Here is a 14029-nt window from a genome sequence, read left to right as displayed (position 1 = left end):
TTCTAAGTTGAGCATGCGGTGTTTTTTATTGTTCATGTTTTCATTGTTTGAATCGATGACACTACAGCATCAATGTGTGAACTGTTTTTGTAACGCCAATGTCAAATATACCAGCACCTTTCAACGCTGCCCAGGCCAAGGACTGTTCTTTTTTCTCATCTTCTTCCAAACCTGCACTGACACACAGACACACATTTGTGATCATTAATGACAGACTGTGAGGACAGAAATACAGATGTAAGAATAGGACATGTCACGACACACAAAGGTGCACACACACACAGTACACACACACACACAGTACACACACACACACACAGTACACACACACACACACACACACACACACACACACACACACACACACACACACACACACACACACACACACACACACACACACACATACACACACAGTACACACACACATACACAGTACACACACACACACACACACACACACACACACACACACACACACACACAGTACACACACACACACACAGTACACACACACACACACAGTACACACAGTACACACACACACACAGTACACACAGTACACACAGTACACACAGTACACACAGTACACACACACACACACACACACACACTACACACACACACACACAGTACACACACAGTACACACAGTACACACAGTACACACACACACACAGTACACACACACACACAGTACACACACACACACAGTACACACACACACACAGTACACACACACACACACACACACACACACACACACACACACACACACACAGTACACACACAGTACACACAGTACACACAGTACACACACACACACACAGTACACACTCACACACAGTACACACACACACACACACACACACACACACACACACACACAGTACACACACACACACACAGTACACACACACACACACACACACACACACACACAGTACACACACACACACAGTACACACACACACACAGTACACACACACACACAGTACACACACAGTACACACAGTACACACACACACACACACACACACACACACACACACAGTACACACACAAACACAGTACACACACACACACACACACACACAGTACACACACACACACAGTACACACACAGTACACACAGTACACACAGTACACACACACACACAGTACACACACAGTACACACACAGTACACACACACACACACACACACACACACAGTACACACACACACACAGTACACACACAGTACACACACACACACAGTACACACACACACACAGTACACGTACACACAGTACACACAGTACACACACCAAGGTTATCATAGTTTAGTTGTTTTATATTCATGTGTATTTCTAGAATGTTGCTTTTTATGTTAAATTCAGTTTAGTTTCAGTTCATTTTCAGACCTGCTAGTTTTGATTTACTTTTAGTTGTATCGACATATTTCTATTCGCTGTTATATTATTCCGTTTCAGTTTCAGTGTTAAGGACAGAAAGCATGCGTTGGAGCAGCAGCAATACATAAGGTCATGGGTCAGGTCATAAATTAGGTTCGGTTTCTAAAATAAAGTCAATCTCAATGTGACTTGGATTGAAAAAGAAAGAGCGCTGAGACTGGTGCAAAACGTATGTTGTAAACACTCTAAACCATGTTTACACCAATCCAATGCTTTTTAACTTTAGTAGCACATGTAAGAAGAATGACATGTTTCCCTGTTAGCTAGCCATGTTTCCCTGTTAGCTAGCTATGTTTCCCTGTTAGCTAGCCATGTTTCCCTGTTAGCTAGCTATGTTTCCCTGTTAGCTAGCTATGTTTCCCTGTTAGCTAGCTATGTTTCCCTGTTAGCTAGCTATGTTTCCCTGTTAGCTAGCTATGTTTCCCTGTTAGCTAGTGATAGCTACACTGTAAAGGGCTTGCCGTGGATTTGACAGTAACTAACAGGCAGCAAAGTGGCAAGTAAGTTACTGTATTTCATATTGTAGTACACCTACTGTAATCTAAACACAGTATCAAAGCAAGTACTGTGTAATGACACAGTATAATACCGTAGAATGATGAATGCATGAATAATTGACTGGATGAATGAATGAAATTCATTGAGGGGAGATGGGATTTGTATTTCACAGTATTTTACTATAATTACATGGAATTGGTACAAGCAGGCTGGCTGAAAGGTCAGGTGTTTACACATTACAGCATATCAATAAATATTTGGTGGTTTATATTACTTGCCCTTCTAGAAACCTTAAAGAGATTCAGCAGTACGTTTGTATACTTTTTAGCCAGTAATTCTGAAAGATGCATTCACAAGACGAAAGTGGTCCCCGAATATTGCGTACTATGTCACATACAGTATGGGCAGATATGTGCACCACGTCATTGCTCTCTCTCTCTCTCTCGCTGTGTTGTGTGTGCGCATCTTGCTAGCTTTCACTCAAATGGCAAAGGGCTGAAGCTCATTGGCTAGGACCAGTGCTTGACATGGACAGGAGTACCGGCATCTCAAATGTTCTAGTTCTTGAATTCCTGCACCTCTTATTAACTCAACAGTATTGTGGAGCTCCTGCACCTCTTATTAACTCAACAGTATTGTGGAGTTCCTGCACCTCTTATTAACTCAACAGTATTGTGGATCTCCTGCACCTCTTATTAACTCAACAGTATTGTGGATTTCCTGCACCTCTTATTAGCTCAACAGTATTGTGGATCTCCTGCACCTCTTATTAACTCAACAGTATTGTGGAGTTCCTGCATCTCTTATTAACTCAACAGTATTGTGGATCTCCTGCACCTCTTATTAACTCAACAGTATTGTGGAGTTCCTGCACCTCTTATTAGCTCAACAGTATTGTGGAGCTCCTGCACCTCTTATTAGCTCAACAGTATTGTGGAGTTCCTGCACCTCTTATTAGCTCAACAGTATTGTGGAGCTCCTGCACCTCTTATTAGCTCAACAATATTGTGGAGCTCCTGCACCTCTTATTAGCTCAACAGTATTGTGGATCTCCTGCACCTCTTATTAACTCAACAGTATTGTGGAGTTCCTGCACCTCTTATTAGCTCAACAGTATTGTGGAGCTCCTGCACCTCTTATTAGCTCAACAGTATTGTGGAGTTCCTGCACCTCTTATTAGCTCAACAGTATTGTGGAGCTCCTGCACCTCTTATTAGCTCAACAGTATTGTGGAGCTCCTGCACCTCTTATTAGCTCAACAGTATTGTGGAGCTCCTGCACCTCTTATTAGCTCAACAGTATTGTGGAGCTCCTGCACATAAATGTAAACAAAACCGGCACCCGAAATGAGTACTGACACCTATTTCAGTCCAAGTCAAGCACAGGCTATAACTGTAATTGCAAAGGGTCTGGCCCTCACGGGGGAAACATTTTGGGAAATGGTGGAGCACAGTTCTAGGAAAAACAGTTGCTTTCAAACTCGGGATTTGGTGGCTAATTGAGGTAAGACTAATTCTGCATGTATGAACTACACATTGACACATCCAGCCCAAAGCGGGAGATTTAAAAAATACTTAGTAATCGCCAAAGTTCAGGAGCATGTCTTTCCAAACTGACAGCCACTACAGGGCAAAACAGGTTAAAAAAAGACATGGAAAAATGCTCAAGCATTAAAGGTTTAAGACTTGCTGCCACTCTAATCTGTCCCCTATGTTAAATTGATGGGTCATTACTACCACATACCAGTTAAATTGGTACAGCACTCTTAATATAGCCTCCTATAAGACACTCCTCAAAATAAGACAGAAACAACAATACCACTCGTGGTCAAAATGTTTTCAACCCACCAAAAATGCCATATACAGCAATTACCCCCCCCCCCCCCCCACACACACACACAAAATGTTCCCACAATGCACCATAATTGACAGCATGCTGCAGTAAAACTTTCACAGTATTTTACTGCTGATAATAGCCCAAATGACTGTATGAATGCTAGTTTTATGTTAGTGTGGTGCAGAGCCTGTGAGCAGGGTTGTGGGTGGAAATCCTGTTCATCGCTCTCTTATGGAGTGGTGCTTGTCCACCGCTCTGTGCTCCATGTCCTTTCCCACCCTCTGCTAAAAACTGCTCTGTGCCCGCGAGAGTGAAAAACACAGTGTAACGGCTGTTGGTGGAAGAAGGTGAGGACCAAGGTGCAGCATGGTACGTGTTCATCATTTATCAAATAGAACTGAACACTAAATACAAAACAACAAAAGAACAACCGAACCAGCTCCGTCAGGTGCAAAACACACTGAACAGAAAATAACTACCCACAACCCATAGTGGGAAAACAGGCTGCCTAAGTATGGTTCTCAATCAGAGACAATGATTGCCAGCTGCCTCTGATTGGGAACCATACCAGGCCAAACACATAGAAATACAAAACCTAGACTACAAAACATAGAATGCCCACCCCAACTCACGCCCTGACCAAACTAAAACAGAAACATAAAAAAGGAACTAAGGTCAGGACGTGACAGTACCCCCCCCAAAGGTGCGGACTCCGGCCACAAAACCGAAACCCATAGGGGAGGGTCTGGGGGGGCATCTGTCCGCGGTGGCGGCTCTGGCGCGGGACATGGACCCCACTCCACCTTAGTCTGGGCCCACTTCGGTGGCACCTTTGGAGCGCCGACCCTCGCCGCCGACCCCGGACTGGGGACCCTTTCAGCGGGCCCCGAATAGACGGGAGACTGGCAGCGCCGGAGTGAAGGGAGGCTCTGTAGCCCCAGCATTTGGGAATCTCGAGCCACACTCCAGTCAAATTGGGCGAGCTCCACTCCAGCTCCGGTCCCGACCTGTATGTAGTATGGTGACAGCAATGCACAACATCTCCATCTCCTGGAGGAATTTACCCGCCAGATTCAGCAGCGTTACAAACAACAAAAGGCATGGATTTTTGCCCGAACATTTTTTTTTTCAATTTCATGATGGTTTTTATTTTATTTAGTTCGTTTTGGAGCCAAATATAGAACTATACTGATTTCAAACTGGTTTGTTAATTATTTTATTTCAGTTTACTAATTGTTTTTCATGATTAGTTTTCATTTTGACACTTTTATAATAATAACATTTATTTGGCGGGTGCTTATATTTGTCCTATTTCACACATATACACGTGTGTAATAATACCCATGTGTAAATTAACCCACACATATACACGTGTAATAATACCCATGTGTAAATTAACCCACATATACACGTGTAATAATACCCATGTGTAAATTAACCCACACATATACACGTGTAATAATAGGCATGTGTAAATTAACCCACACATGTACCAAATCAAATCAAATTTATCAAATCAAATTTATTTATATAGCCCTTCGTACATCAGCTGATATCTCAAAGTGCTGTACAGAAACCCAGCCTAAAACCCCAAACAGCAAGCAATGCAGGTGTAGAAGCACGGTGGCTAGGAAAAACTCCCTAGAAAGGCCAAAACCTAGGAAGAAACCAGGCTATGTGGGGTGGCCAGTCCTCTTCTGGCTGTGCCGGGTGGAGATTATAACAAAACATGGTCAAGATGTTCAAATGTACACGTGTAATAATACCCATGTGTAAATTAACCCACACATATACACATGTAATAATACCCATGTGTAAATTAACCCACACATATACGTGTAATAATACCCATGTGTAAATTAACCCACACATACACACGTGTAATAATACGCATGTGTAAATTAACCCACACATATACACGTGTAATAATACCCATGTGTAAATTAACCCACATATACACGTGTAATAATACCCATGTGTAAATTAACCCACATATACACGTGTAATAATAGGCATGTGTAAATTAACCCACACATATACACGTGTAATAATACCCATGTGTAAATTAACCCACACATATACACGTGTAATAATACCCATGTGTAAATTAACCCACACATATACACGTGTAATAATACCCATGTGTAAATTAACCCACACATATACACGTGTAATAATACCCATGTGTAAATTAACCCACACATATACACGTGTAATAATACGCATGTGTAAATTAACCCACACATATACGTGTAATAATACGCATGTGTAAATTAACCCACACATATACACGTGTAATAATACCCATGTGTAAATTAACCCACACATATACACGTGTAATAATAAGCATGTGTAAATTAACCCAGGCAGTTAACCCACTGTTCCTAGGCCGTCATTGGAATTAAGAATTTGTTCTTAACTGACTTGCCTAGTTAAATAAAGGTGAAATGTGTTTTTTTGCATATCCCATTCTCCCTGAGACACCCTCTGAGAGTGGGGTCACAGCCAGGGTCAGCCATTATCAACAGTGACCCTGGAGCAATTAGGGTTAAGTGCCTTTCTCAAGGGAACATCAGATTTTCTTGTAGGACCAGGGATTAGGACTAGCAACAGTTGGGTAGTTTCAGTTTCTCTCACCCCCCATCAAAGCACCACAAGAGACCCTGAGGCATTTCGTTACAAAATTGTATTTTTATTTACATATCCAGGAATAAACCAATGAGCAAAGAAGGAGAAAGACAGGAAAGGAAATAATATGTTGATTAAGAAACTAAATAATAATAATACTACATGTTCAGATGTGGTTGTGATGATTTAACACAGTCACACCACAGACTGACCCAACACACTGGGAAGGAATCATCAGTCCAGTGTCCCTCAGTCAGTCATTTACAATGATACACTATTACAAACTAGCATGTCCTGGGATAAACACAACAAAAGCATGCTAAAGAACCAAATGGGGTTTTACAGTCTTCTGAAAACAAAAACTGTGGTTCTGGAACAGGGTTGTACACACAACTCTTTCACTCTGTCTTTTTAACATATGGGTCCTGTTCAAAAGGAGCACACGTTTTAAAAACGTTTTGCAATGGAAAACAAAAATAACAGTTTCTTATTGGACAAGAACAACCAATTTTCTTCCATTTGGGGCCTAGTGAACAGGACCCAGGGGCCTGACTACAGGAGGGTGTGGCAGCCTCGCTACAGGCCTTCTTTTGAAGAAGATGATAATAACAAGAGTAAATTAAATCATGAGATCTAGAAATACTAGATGAGACTCGGGCTCTTTTGTAAGCTACTGGTCTTGAACGGAGTGACTTGGGGGGGGGGGGGGGGTAGACTCCATAGAAATAGAATTACTAGAATGGACATTCCCATTAAAGTCGATGTTCTGTTATGGGTGGCCCAGCGGCTCAACCCTAGAATGGAGCCTATCGCTCGAGGACTCAACACCTCCAATTATTTCTGATATCATCATAATGGCAGCACACACCTTGCGCAATAGTGCAAACGCTCACATGAGTCTGATGACAATATTGAATGGTCTTTGACACTCCTTGGCCCCAAAAGCACATGGACACTGTCCCCTTTTTTGATACACTTACCAACTACGGCAACAAACATAGGTTGAGTAACACATACCAAATGGCACCCTATTCCCTTTTGTGGTGCACTACTTTTGACTAGGGTCTATAGGAAGTAGTGCACTATATAGAGAATAGGGTGCCATTTGGGACTCACCCATACTCCCCATTGGACCCCAAGCCTCTGCTACACAATGAGGGTGGAAAGTAATAATGATCCCCCGGCCAATGGAAAATACTGATGAGCAGAACAAATCTCAGACAGATTATAAATACATTGTAAAATATATAGACAGCAACAACGATAAAGAAAAGAATATGAAAAGGAAAAGCTACAACATTACACAACTCCTCAAATACAGCCCCTCTGGGCCAGTGCAGATTAAACCATGTGACAGAGATGCAACCTTTCAGACCATCGCAGATAGAAACACAATGTATAGATCTGTCATGGTCCTCTTTTCAACATGATAGAGAAAACCGTCTGCTCTATACGATATATTTCCATTTTTTTCTGAAATGTTGTGCTCCTCAAAAAGACCAGTCTGTCCCAACGCAGTTTCCTCCTCCCACCGCAGCCAATCAGACAGACAGCCACTCTCTAAACACACCAATCACAACAGAGTGCTTCGCTTTGTAAGGTGCATCGTCCAATCAAAACATGGGGCTAGTAGTGCACAACTGCAGGTAAAAACCTTTCCCCTTCTCTCTCACAGTCCTGCAGAGGGCGCCAGAACCCCACCCAGTGGACACACTCCGCCACTACAGTGCATTTCACGCAGGGGAATAGAAAAGAACCAGAAACGTGAACCTATATATCCTGGTGGATGATGACTAGCTGACATGACAGATCATGTCAACAATGTCAACAGCAACACTTTACTGGGGTGAAGTCCTCCCCTGCTAAACTGTCACTCTGAGAGCTGTCTACTGACAGGTGATATGAAACTAATGGCAGGTAACTGTCAGGTATGTTCATTCGTCTGTCTGTATGCCTGATATGATTCTCAATGTCTAGTTAGACTGTCTGTATGTCTGTTCGTCAGCTGCAGGCCAAATGCCAAAAACCTCCTTCATCCATTTGTGTGTGTGTGTGTGTGTGTATGTGGGGCTGGTCTCTCTGCCTCGCTCTGTATCGTCTAGGCAGAGGTGACAGTGGTGCCGCTGCCCAGCTTAATGATCATCTGCTGGCAGTCGTGGAGGGTGCGCTTGTCCCCTAGCTTCTCCAGTGTCCGCGCTGCGTCCGCCAGCATGCCCACCCGCTGGCCCGGTGCCGACAGGAAGGAGGGGGGCAGGTAGCGACACGCCAACATCACTGCCTCAGCCTGCTCCCTCTGGCCAGGACGCATCTCACACTCCTCTGTAGAATCACACACACAGGTGAGTTGTGGGGATACAGAGAGGGATACTACACACAGGTGAGTTGTGGGGATACAGAGAGGGATACTACACACACACACAGGTGAGTTGTGGGGATACAGAGAGGGATACTACACACACACACACAGGTGAGTTGTGGGGATACAGAGAGGGATACTACACACACACACACACACAGAGAGGGATACACACACACACACACACACACACACACACACACACACACACACACACACACACACACACACACACACACACACACACACACACACACACACACACACACACACACACACACACACGTGAGTTGTGGGGATACAGAGAGGGATACTACACACACACACACACACACAGGTGAGTTGTGGGGATACAGAGAGGGATACTACACAGATAACACTCATATCGCGCCGTGTCCCTTTCGACCTCATTATGAAAGGCTTAAAAAGGAACACAAAACCCACAGAACTTCCAACCTTTCTCACACACGCAAACTACAAAAAAACTCTCTGCAGTTACCCGTCTTGGCTCCGGGGGTGGCTCTGCGTCTGAGCGAGCGGTCCAGGAGCTGATGTGTTCGCGTGGGACTGGCCCCAGCCATCAGCCTGGCAGTTGCCTCATGAAGAAACAACTGAGAGGGAGAGAGAACAGTGTTTGATGAGTGAGAAGTCAGAAATCTACCTAGATCAACCTGTGTCCATATACATGTATGTGCCCGTGTCTACATGTGTATGTATGTCTTCCTCCACGTCCTACCCTGCGCATGGCGGGCCTGAAGCTCTGGGCCAGCTTCCTGAGGGAGGAGAGGTCCTGCTGGAAGCCGTGCAGCTCGGCCGGGGAGGCCTGCAAGGAGAGACCCCCGGGACTGGAGCTCTGCTGCAGACGCCACACGTTAGTCCGCATCACCAGCAGCAGGTCACACAGCAGCAACTGGACCACCTGGGGAGAGAGAAAGAGAGAGACAGAAAGACAGAGAGAGAGACAGAAAGACAGAGAGAGAGACCGAGAGAGATCAAGAGAGAGAGAGAGAGAGAGACAGAAAGACAGAGACAGAGACCGAGAGAGATCAAGAGAGAGAGAGAGAGAGAGAGACAGAAAGACAGAGAGAGACCGAGAGAGATCAAGAGAGAGAGAGAGAGAGAGACACAGAGACAGAGAGAGACCAAGAGAGAGACAGAGAGAGACCAAGAGAGAGACAGAGAGAGACCGAGAGACAGAAAGACCGAGAGAGAGAAGAGACCGAGAGAGAGACAGACAGAGACAGACCGAGAGAGAGAGAGACAGACAGAGAGAGACCAAGAGAGAGAGAGATCAGAGAGAGACCGAGAGAGACCGAGAGAGAGACAGAGAGAGACCGAGAGAGAGAGAGACAGAGAGAGAAAGACCGAGAGAAAGAGAGAGAGACAGAGAGAAAGAGACAGACCAAGAGAGAGAGAGAGAGAGAAGCAAACCTTATTTTTTTTATATTTAAAAAAATTATATTTCACCTTTATTTAACCAGGTAGGCAAGTTGAGAACAAGTTCTCATTTACAATTGCGACCTGGGTGTGCGTATTGAAAATGACATTAGTTTGAAAGGCAGTAACAGTGTGACAGGGTGTATTGATGTCTCCTGCCCATTGTGCTGTATGGGGCCCAGCTCTGTCTTGCACTGCAGGAACATTGCACCCAGCTGAGAGACACATGCAATGCAACTACAATGCACCACAGCTCTGGCCATAGCTGCTGTGTGTGTGTCTGTGTCTCTGTGTGTGTGTGTGTGTGTGTGTATATATATATATATAGTGTGTATGTGGGGGTGTATATATATGTGTGTGTGTATGTGTACCTTGTCTAGGCTGCTGCTGTGACAGTGTGGTCCCAGGTTGAGGCTGTCTCTCAGCAGGCCGCTGGCCCTCTCACTGTGGCTCAGACTCAGCTGACAGTTCTCTGGTTTGGTCAGCATGGCGCGCACCGCTCGGAACGTGTTCAAAGACGCCTTGGGCAACGGACTCCTGAGGACACATGAACAACTCTTTTCAGAAAGGTGGTGGAGAAGAACTGGGGTAATCTGTATGTCACTCCGAATGTTCTACTACAGCTTGGTACAGTCCCTCGGCTGTGTGTGTGTGTGTGTGTGTGTGTGTGTATACACTCACTCTGCAGTCTGTAGACTACGGGGCAGGTGCTCGGCGGCGGGGTACAGTCTCTCAGCCGCTGCGTCGTCTCCTTGGAGCCAGTTAATGATCACCACGGCAACCGACGACCACCATTTGGAATGAAGGTCACAGCCTGGAGATCCCAGACAAGGTTCACACACAGTCAAAGAAAATACACACAGAGACAGGTTATTATTGGGATAGTTCCTGTAGCTGATCTAGAGATATCAACTGGAACTCTGTTCATACACAACAGCTTGCTGGGGTTAAGTTCAGGGTTATGTTTAGGGTTCAGTTTGGGGTTAGGTTTAGGATAAGGGCAAGGGTTATGTTTTGGTTGAGGCCTAGGGTTAAGTTTAGGGAAGAGTTTAGGTTTAGGGCTAGGTTTAAATGTATGTTGAAGGTTAGAGGATAGTTAGTTGACATGATGTTGACAGGTTTAGAACATCTATCTACAAACCATCTATGTGGGACTATCCAGACATGCTGAAACACAGACACTATTCCTTCCTTTATCTCTCTCCCTTTCACACATGATCAAATCCAGCTGCTGATGACGACCTGAGTTTCAATCTGTTCTCTGGCATGTTCCCCCTCTGGCATGGTCACACCCTGCTAATACTGCAGCTATACTGATAGCCACATCTCTCCAAGGGAGAAGACCTCCTTGGCTTAACATTGGGCCAACACAGCTTTCATCAAATTAGATGGCTGATTCATCACAAAACCATTTGATGTTGACAATTATTTCAATGATTACTTCATTGGCAAAGTGGGCAAACTTAGGCAGGAAATGCCAACAACGAACAGTGAGCCATCGTACACATGCATAAAAAAAAACAATACTGACAGAAAAGCATTGTAAGTTTGAATTTTGTAAAGTTAGTGTGGGAGAGGTGGAAAAATGATTGTCATCGATCAATAATGTCAAACCTCTTGGCATTGACAACTTAGATGGTAGGCTGTCATTGTAAATGAGAATTTGTTCTTAACTGACTTGCCTAGTTAAATAAGGGTTAAATAAAAAATACAAATGGAAAGCTACTGAGGATGGTAGCTGACTGTATAGCCACTCCTATCTGTCATATCTTTAATCTGAGCCCAGAGGAAAGTCTTTGTCCTCAGGCCTGGAGGGAAGACAAAGTCATTCTGCTACCCAAGAGTGGTAAAGCGGCCTTTACTGCTTCTAACAGCAGACCTATCAGGTTTCTGCCAGCTTAGCAAACTGTTAGAAAAAAATAGTGTTTGACCAAATAAACAAATTAACAACAGACTTTCAGCATGCTTATAGAGAATGGCACTCAACATGTACTCCACTGGCACAAATGACTGGCACAAAATAAATATATAAGAAGAAGATTGTGGGAGCTTTACTGTTAGATTTCAGTGCAGCCTTTGATATTATTAACCATAACCTGTTGAGAAAATGTATGCGTTATGGCTTTTCACCCTCTGCCATATCAGGGTTTTCTTTAATGGAAGCTTCTCGAATGTAAAACATGTAAAGTGTGGTGTACCGCAGGGCAGCTCTCTAGGCCCTCTACTCTTTTCTATTTTTACCAATGACCTGCCACTGGCATTAAACAAAGCATGTGTGTCCATGTATGCTGATGATTCAACCATATACACATCAGCAACCACAGCTAATGAAGTCACTGAAACCCTTAACAGAGTAGCAGTACATTCTGGAATGGGTGTCCAATAATAAAGTGGTTTCTTAAACTAAGAGCATTGTATTTGGTACAAATCATTACCGAAGTTCTAGACCTCAGCTGAATCTGGTAATGAACGTTGTGGCTATTGAACAAGTTGAGGAGACTAAATTACTTGGTGTTACCTTAGATTGTAAACTATCAGGTTCAAAACATATAGATTCAATGGTTGTAAAGCTGGGGAGACGTCAGTCCGTAATAAAGAGATGCTCTGCTTTTTTGACACCACACTCCACAGAGCAAGTCTTTCAGGCTCTAGTTAGAGCTTATCTTGATTATTGTCCAGTCATATGGTCAAGTGCTGCAGGAAAGACCTAGTTAAGCTGCAGCTGGACCAGAACAGCACGGCACGTCTGGCTCTTCCTTGTAATCAGAGGGCTGATATAAATACTATGCATGCCAGTCTCTCTTGGCTAAGAGTTTTTATAATAAATATTAATGTGTTGGAAATTCAAAATTGTTTGCATAGTCAACTTAGACACAGCACTGACACATACACTTACCCCACCAGACATGACACCAGGGGTATTTTAACAGTCCCCAGGTCCAGAACAAATTCTAGGAAACGTACAGTATTATACAGAGCCATGAGTGCATGGAACTCCCTTCCATCTCTTATAGCACAAGTGAACAGCAAACCTGGTTTCAAAAAACAAATAAAGCAACACCTCACGGCACAACAAATAGCTTACAATACTCTACTCAGCAAACTGGATGCAGTCTATTATAAGCCCCTTATACCACCCACCACTGCAACCTGTATGCTCTAGTCGGCTGGCCCTCGCTACATATTCGTCGCCAGACCTACTGGCTCCAGGTCATCTATAAAAGCCTATGCTAGGTAAAGCTCCGCCTTATCTCAGCTCACTGGTCACGATAACAACACCCACCCGTAGCACGCGCTCCAGCAGGTACCTCTCACTGGTCATCCCCAAAGCCAACATCTCCTACCTCCCCACGCCATTTGCACACAGTGTATATAGACTCTTTTTCCCCTTTCTTTTCTTCTACTGTATTATTGACTGTACGCTTGTTTATTCCATGTGTAACTCTGTGTTGTTTGTGTCGCACTGCTTTGCTTTATCTTGGCCAGGTCTCAGTTGTAAATGAGAACTTGTTCTCAACTGGTCTACCTGGTTAAATAAAAAGGTGAAATACATTTTTACAAATAATAATAAAAAACGCCTCTCCCCCATGTGACCTACTTGTTGTGTGTATGTACTGACGTATGTGTAACTGATTGTGCGCGCGCATCTCACACACACACACACACATTAAAATGTAAAGTATTTTGTCTGTAATGTATTTTTGGTTATGTGTCGTACCCCAGTAAGAATAGCTCCCATTGGCGTCGGCTAATGGAGATCCTAATAAAGCACATCCAATCAAACGCACACTCACACAAAGAGACAGCTATGCTGACTGG

General features: G+C 44.0%; 1 protein-coding gene across 2 annotated transcripts in view; it reads right to left on the bottom strand.

Annotated features, from left to right (window-relative positions):
* Window positions 1–6460: 6460 nt before the first annotated feature.
* LOC139402123 (sterol regulatory element-binding protein 1-like) overlaps window positions 6461–14029 on the bottom strand; it is a 32824-nt gene continuing 25255 nt past the window's right edge. For both annotated transcript variants that reach the window (XM_071146196.1, XM_071146195.1), the window contains exons 15-19: window positions 10892–11024; window positions 10582–10747; window positions 9510–9692; window positions 9273–9384; window positions 6461–8736 (exon numbers count right to left, since the gene is read on the bottom strand). In XM_071146196.1, the coding sequence (XP_071002297.1) occupies window positions 8516–8736; window positions 9273–9384; window positions 9510–9692; window positions 10582–10747; window positions 10892–11024 (815 nt within the window). In that variant the 3' untranslated portion in view covers window positions 6461–8515. The remainder of the gene's footprint in view (window positions 8737–9272; window positions 9385–9509; window positions 9693–10581; window positions 10748–10891; window positions 11025–14029) is intronic.

Source organism: Oncorhynchus clarkii, unplaced genomic scaffold (assembly GCF_045791955.1).
Source record: "Oncorhynchus clarkii lewisi isolate Uvic-CL-2024 unplaced genomic scaffold, UVic_Ocla_1.0 unplaced_contig_640_pilon_pilon, whole genome shotgun sequence".
Lineage (NCBI taxonomy): Eukaryota > Metazoa > Chordata > Actinopteri > Salmoniformes > Salmonidae > Oncorhynchus > Oncorhynchus clarkii.
This window is presented reverse-complemented; position numbering and strand designations above follow the sequence as displayed.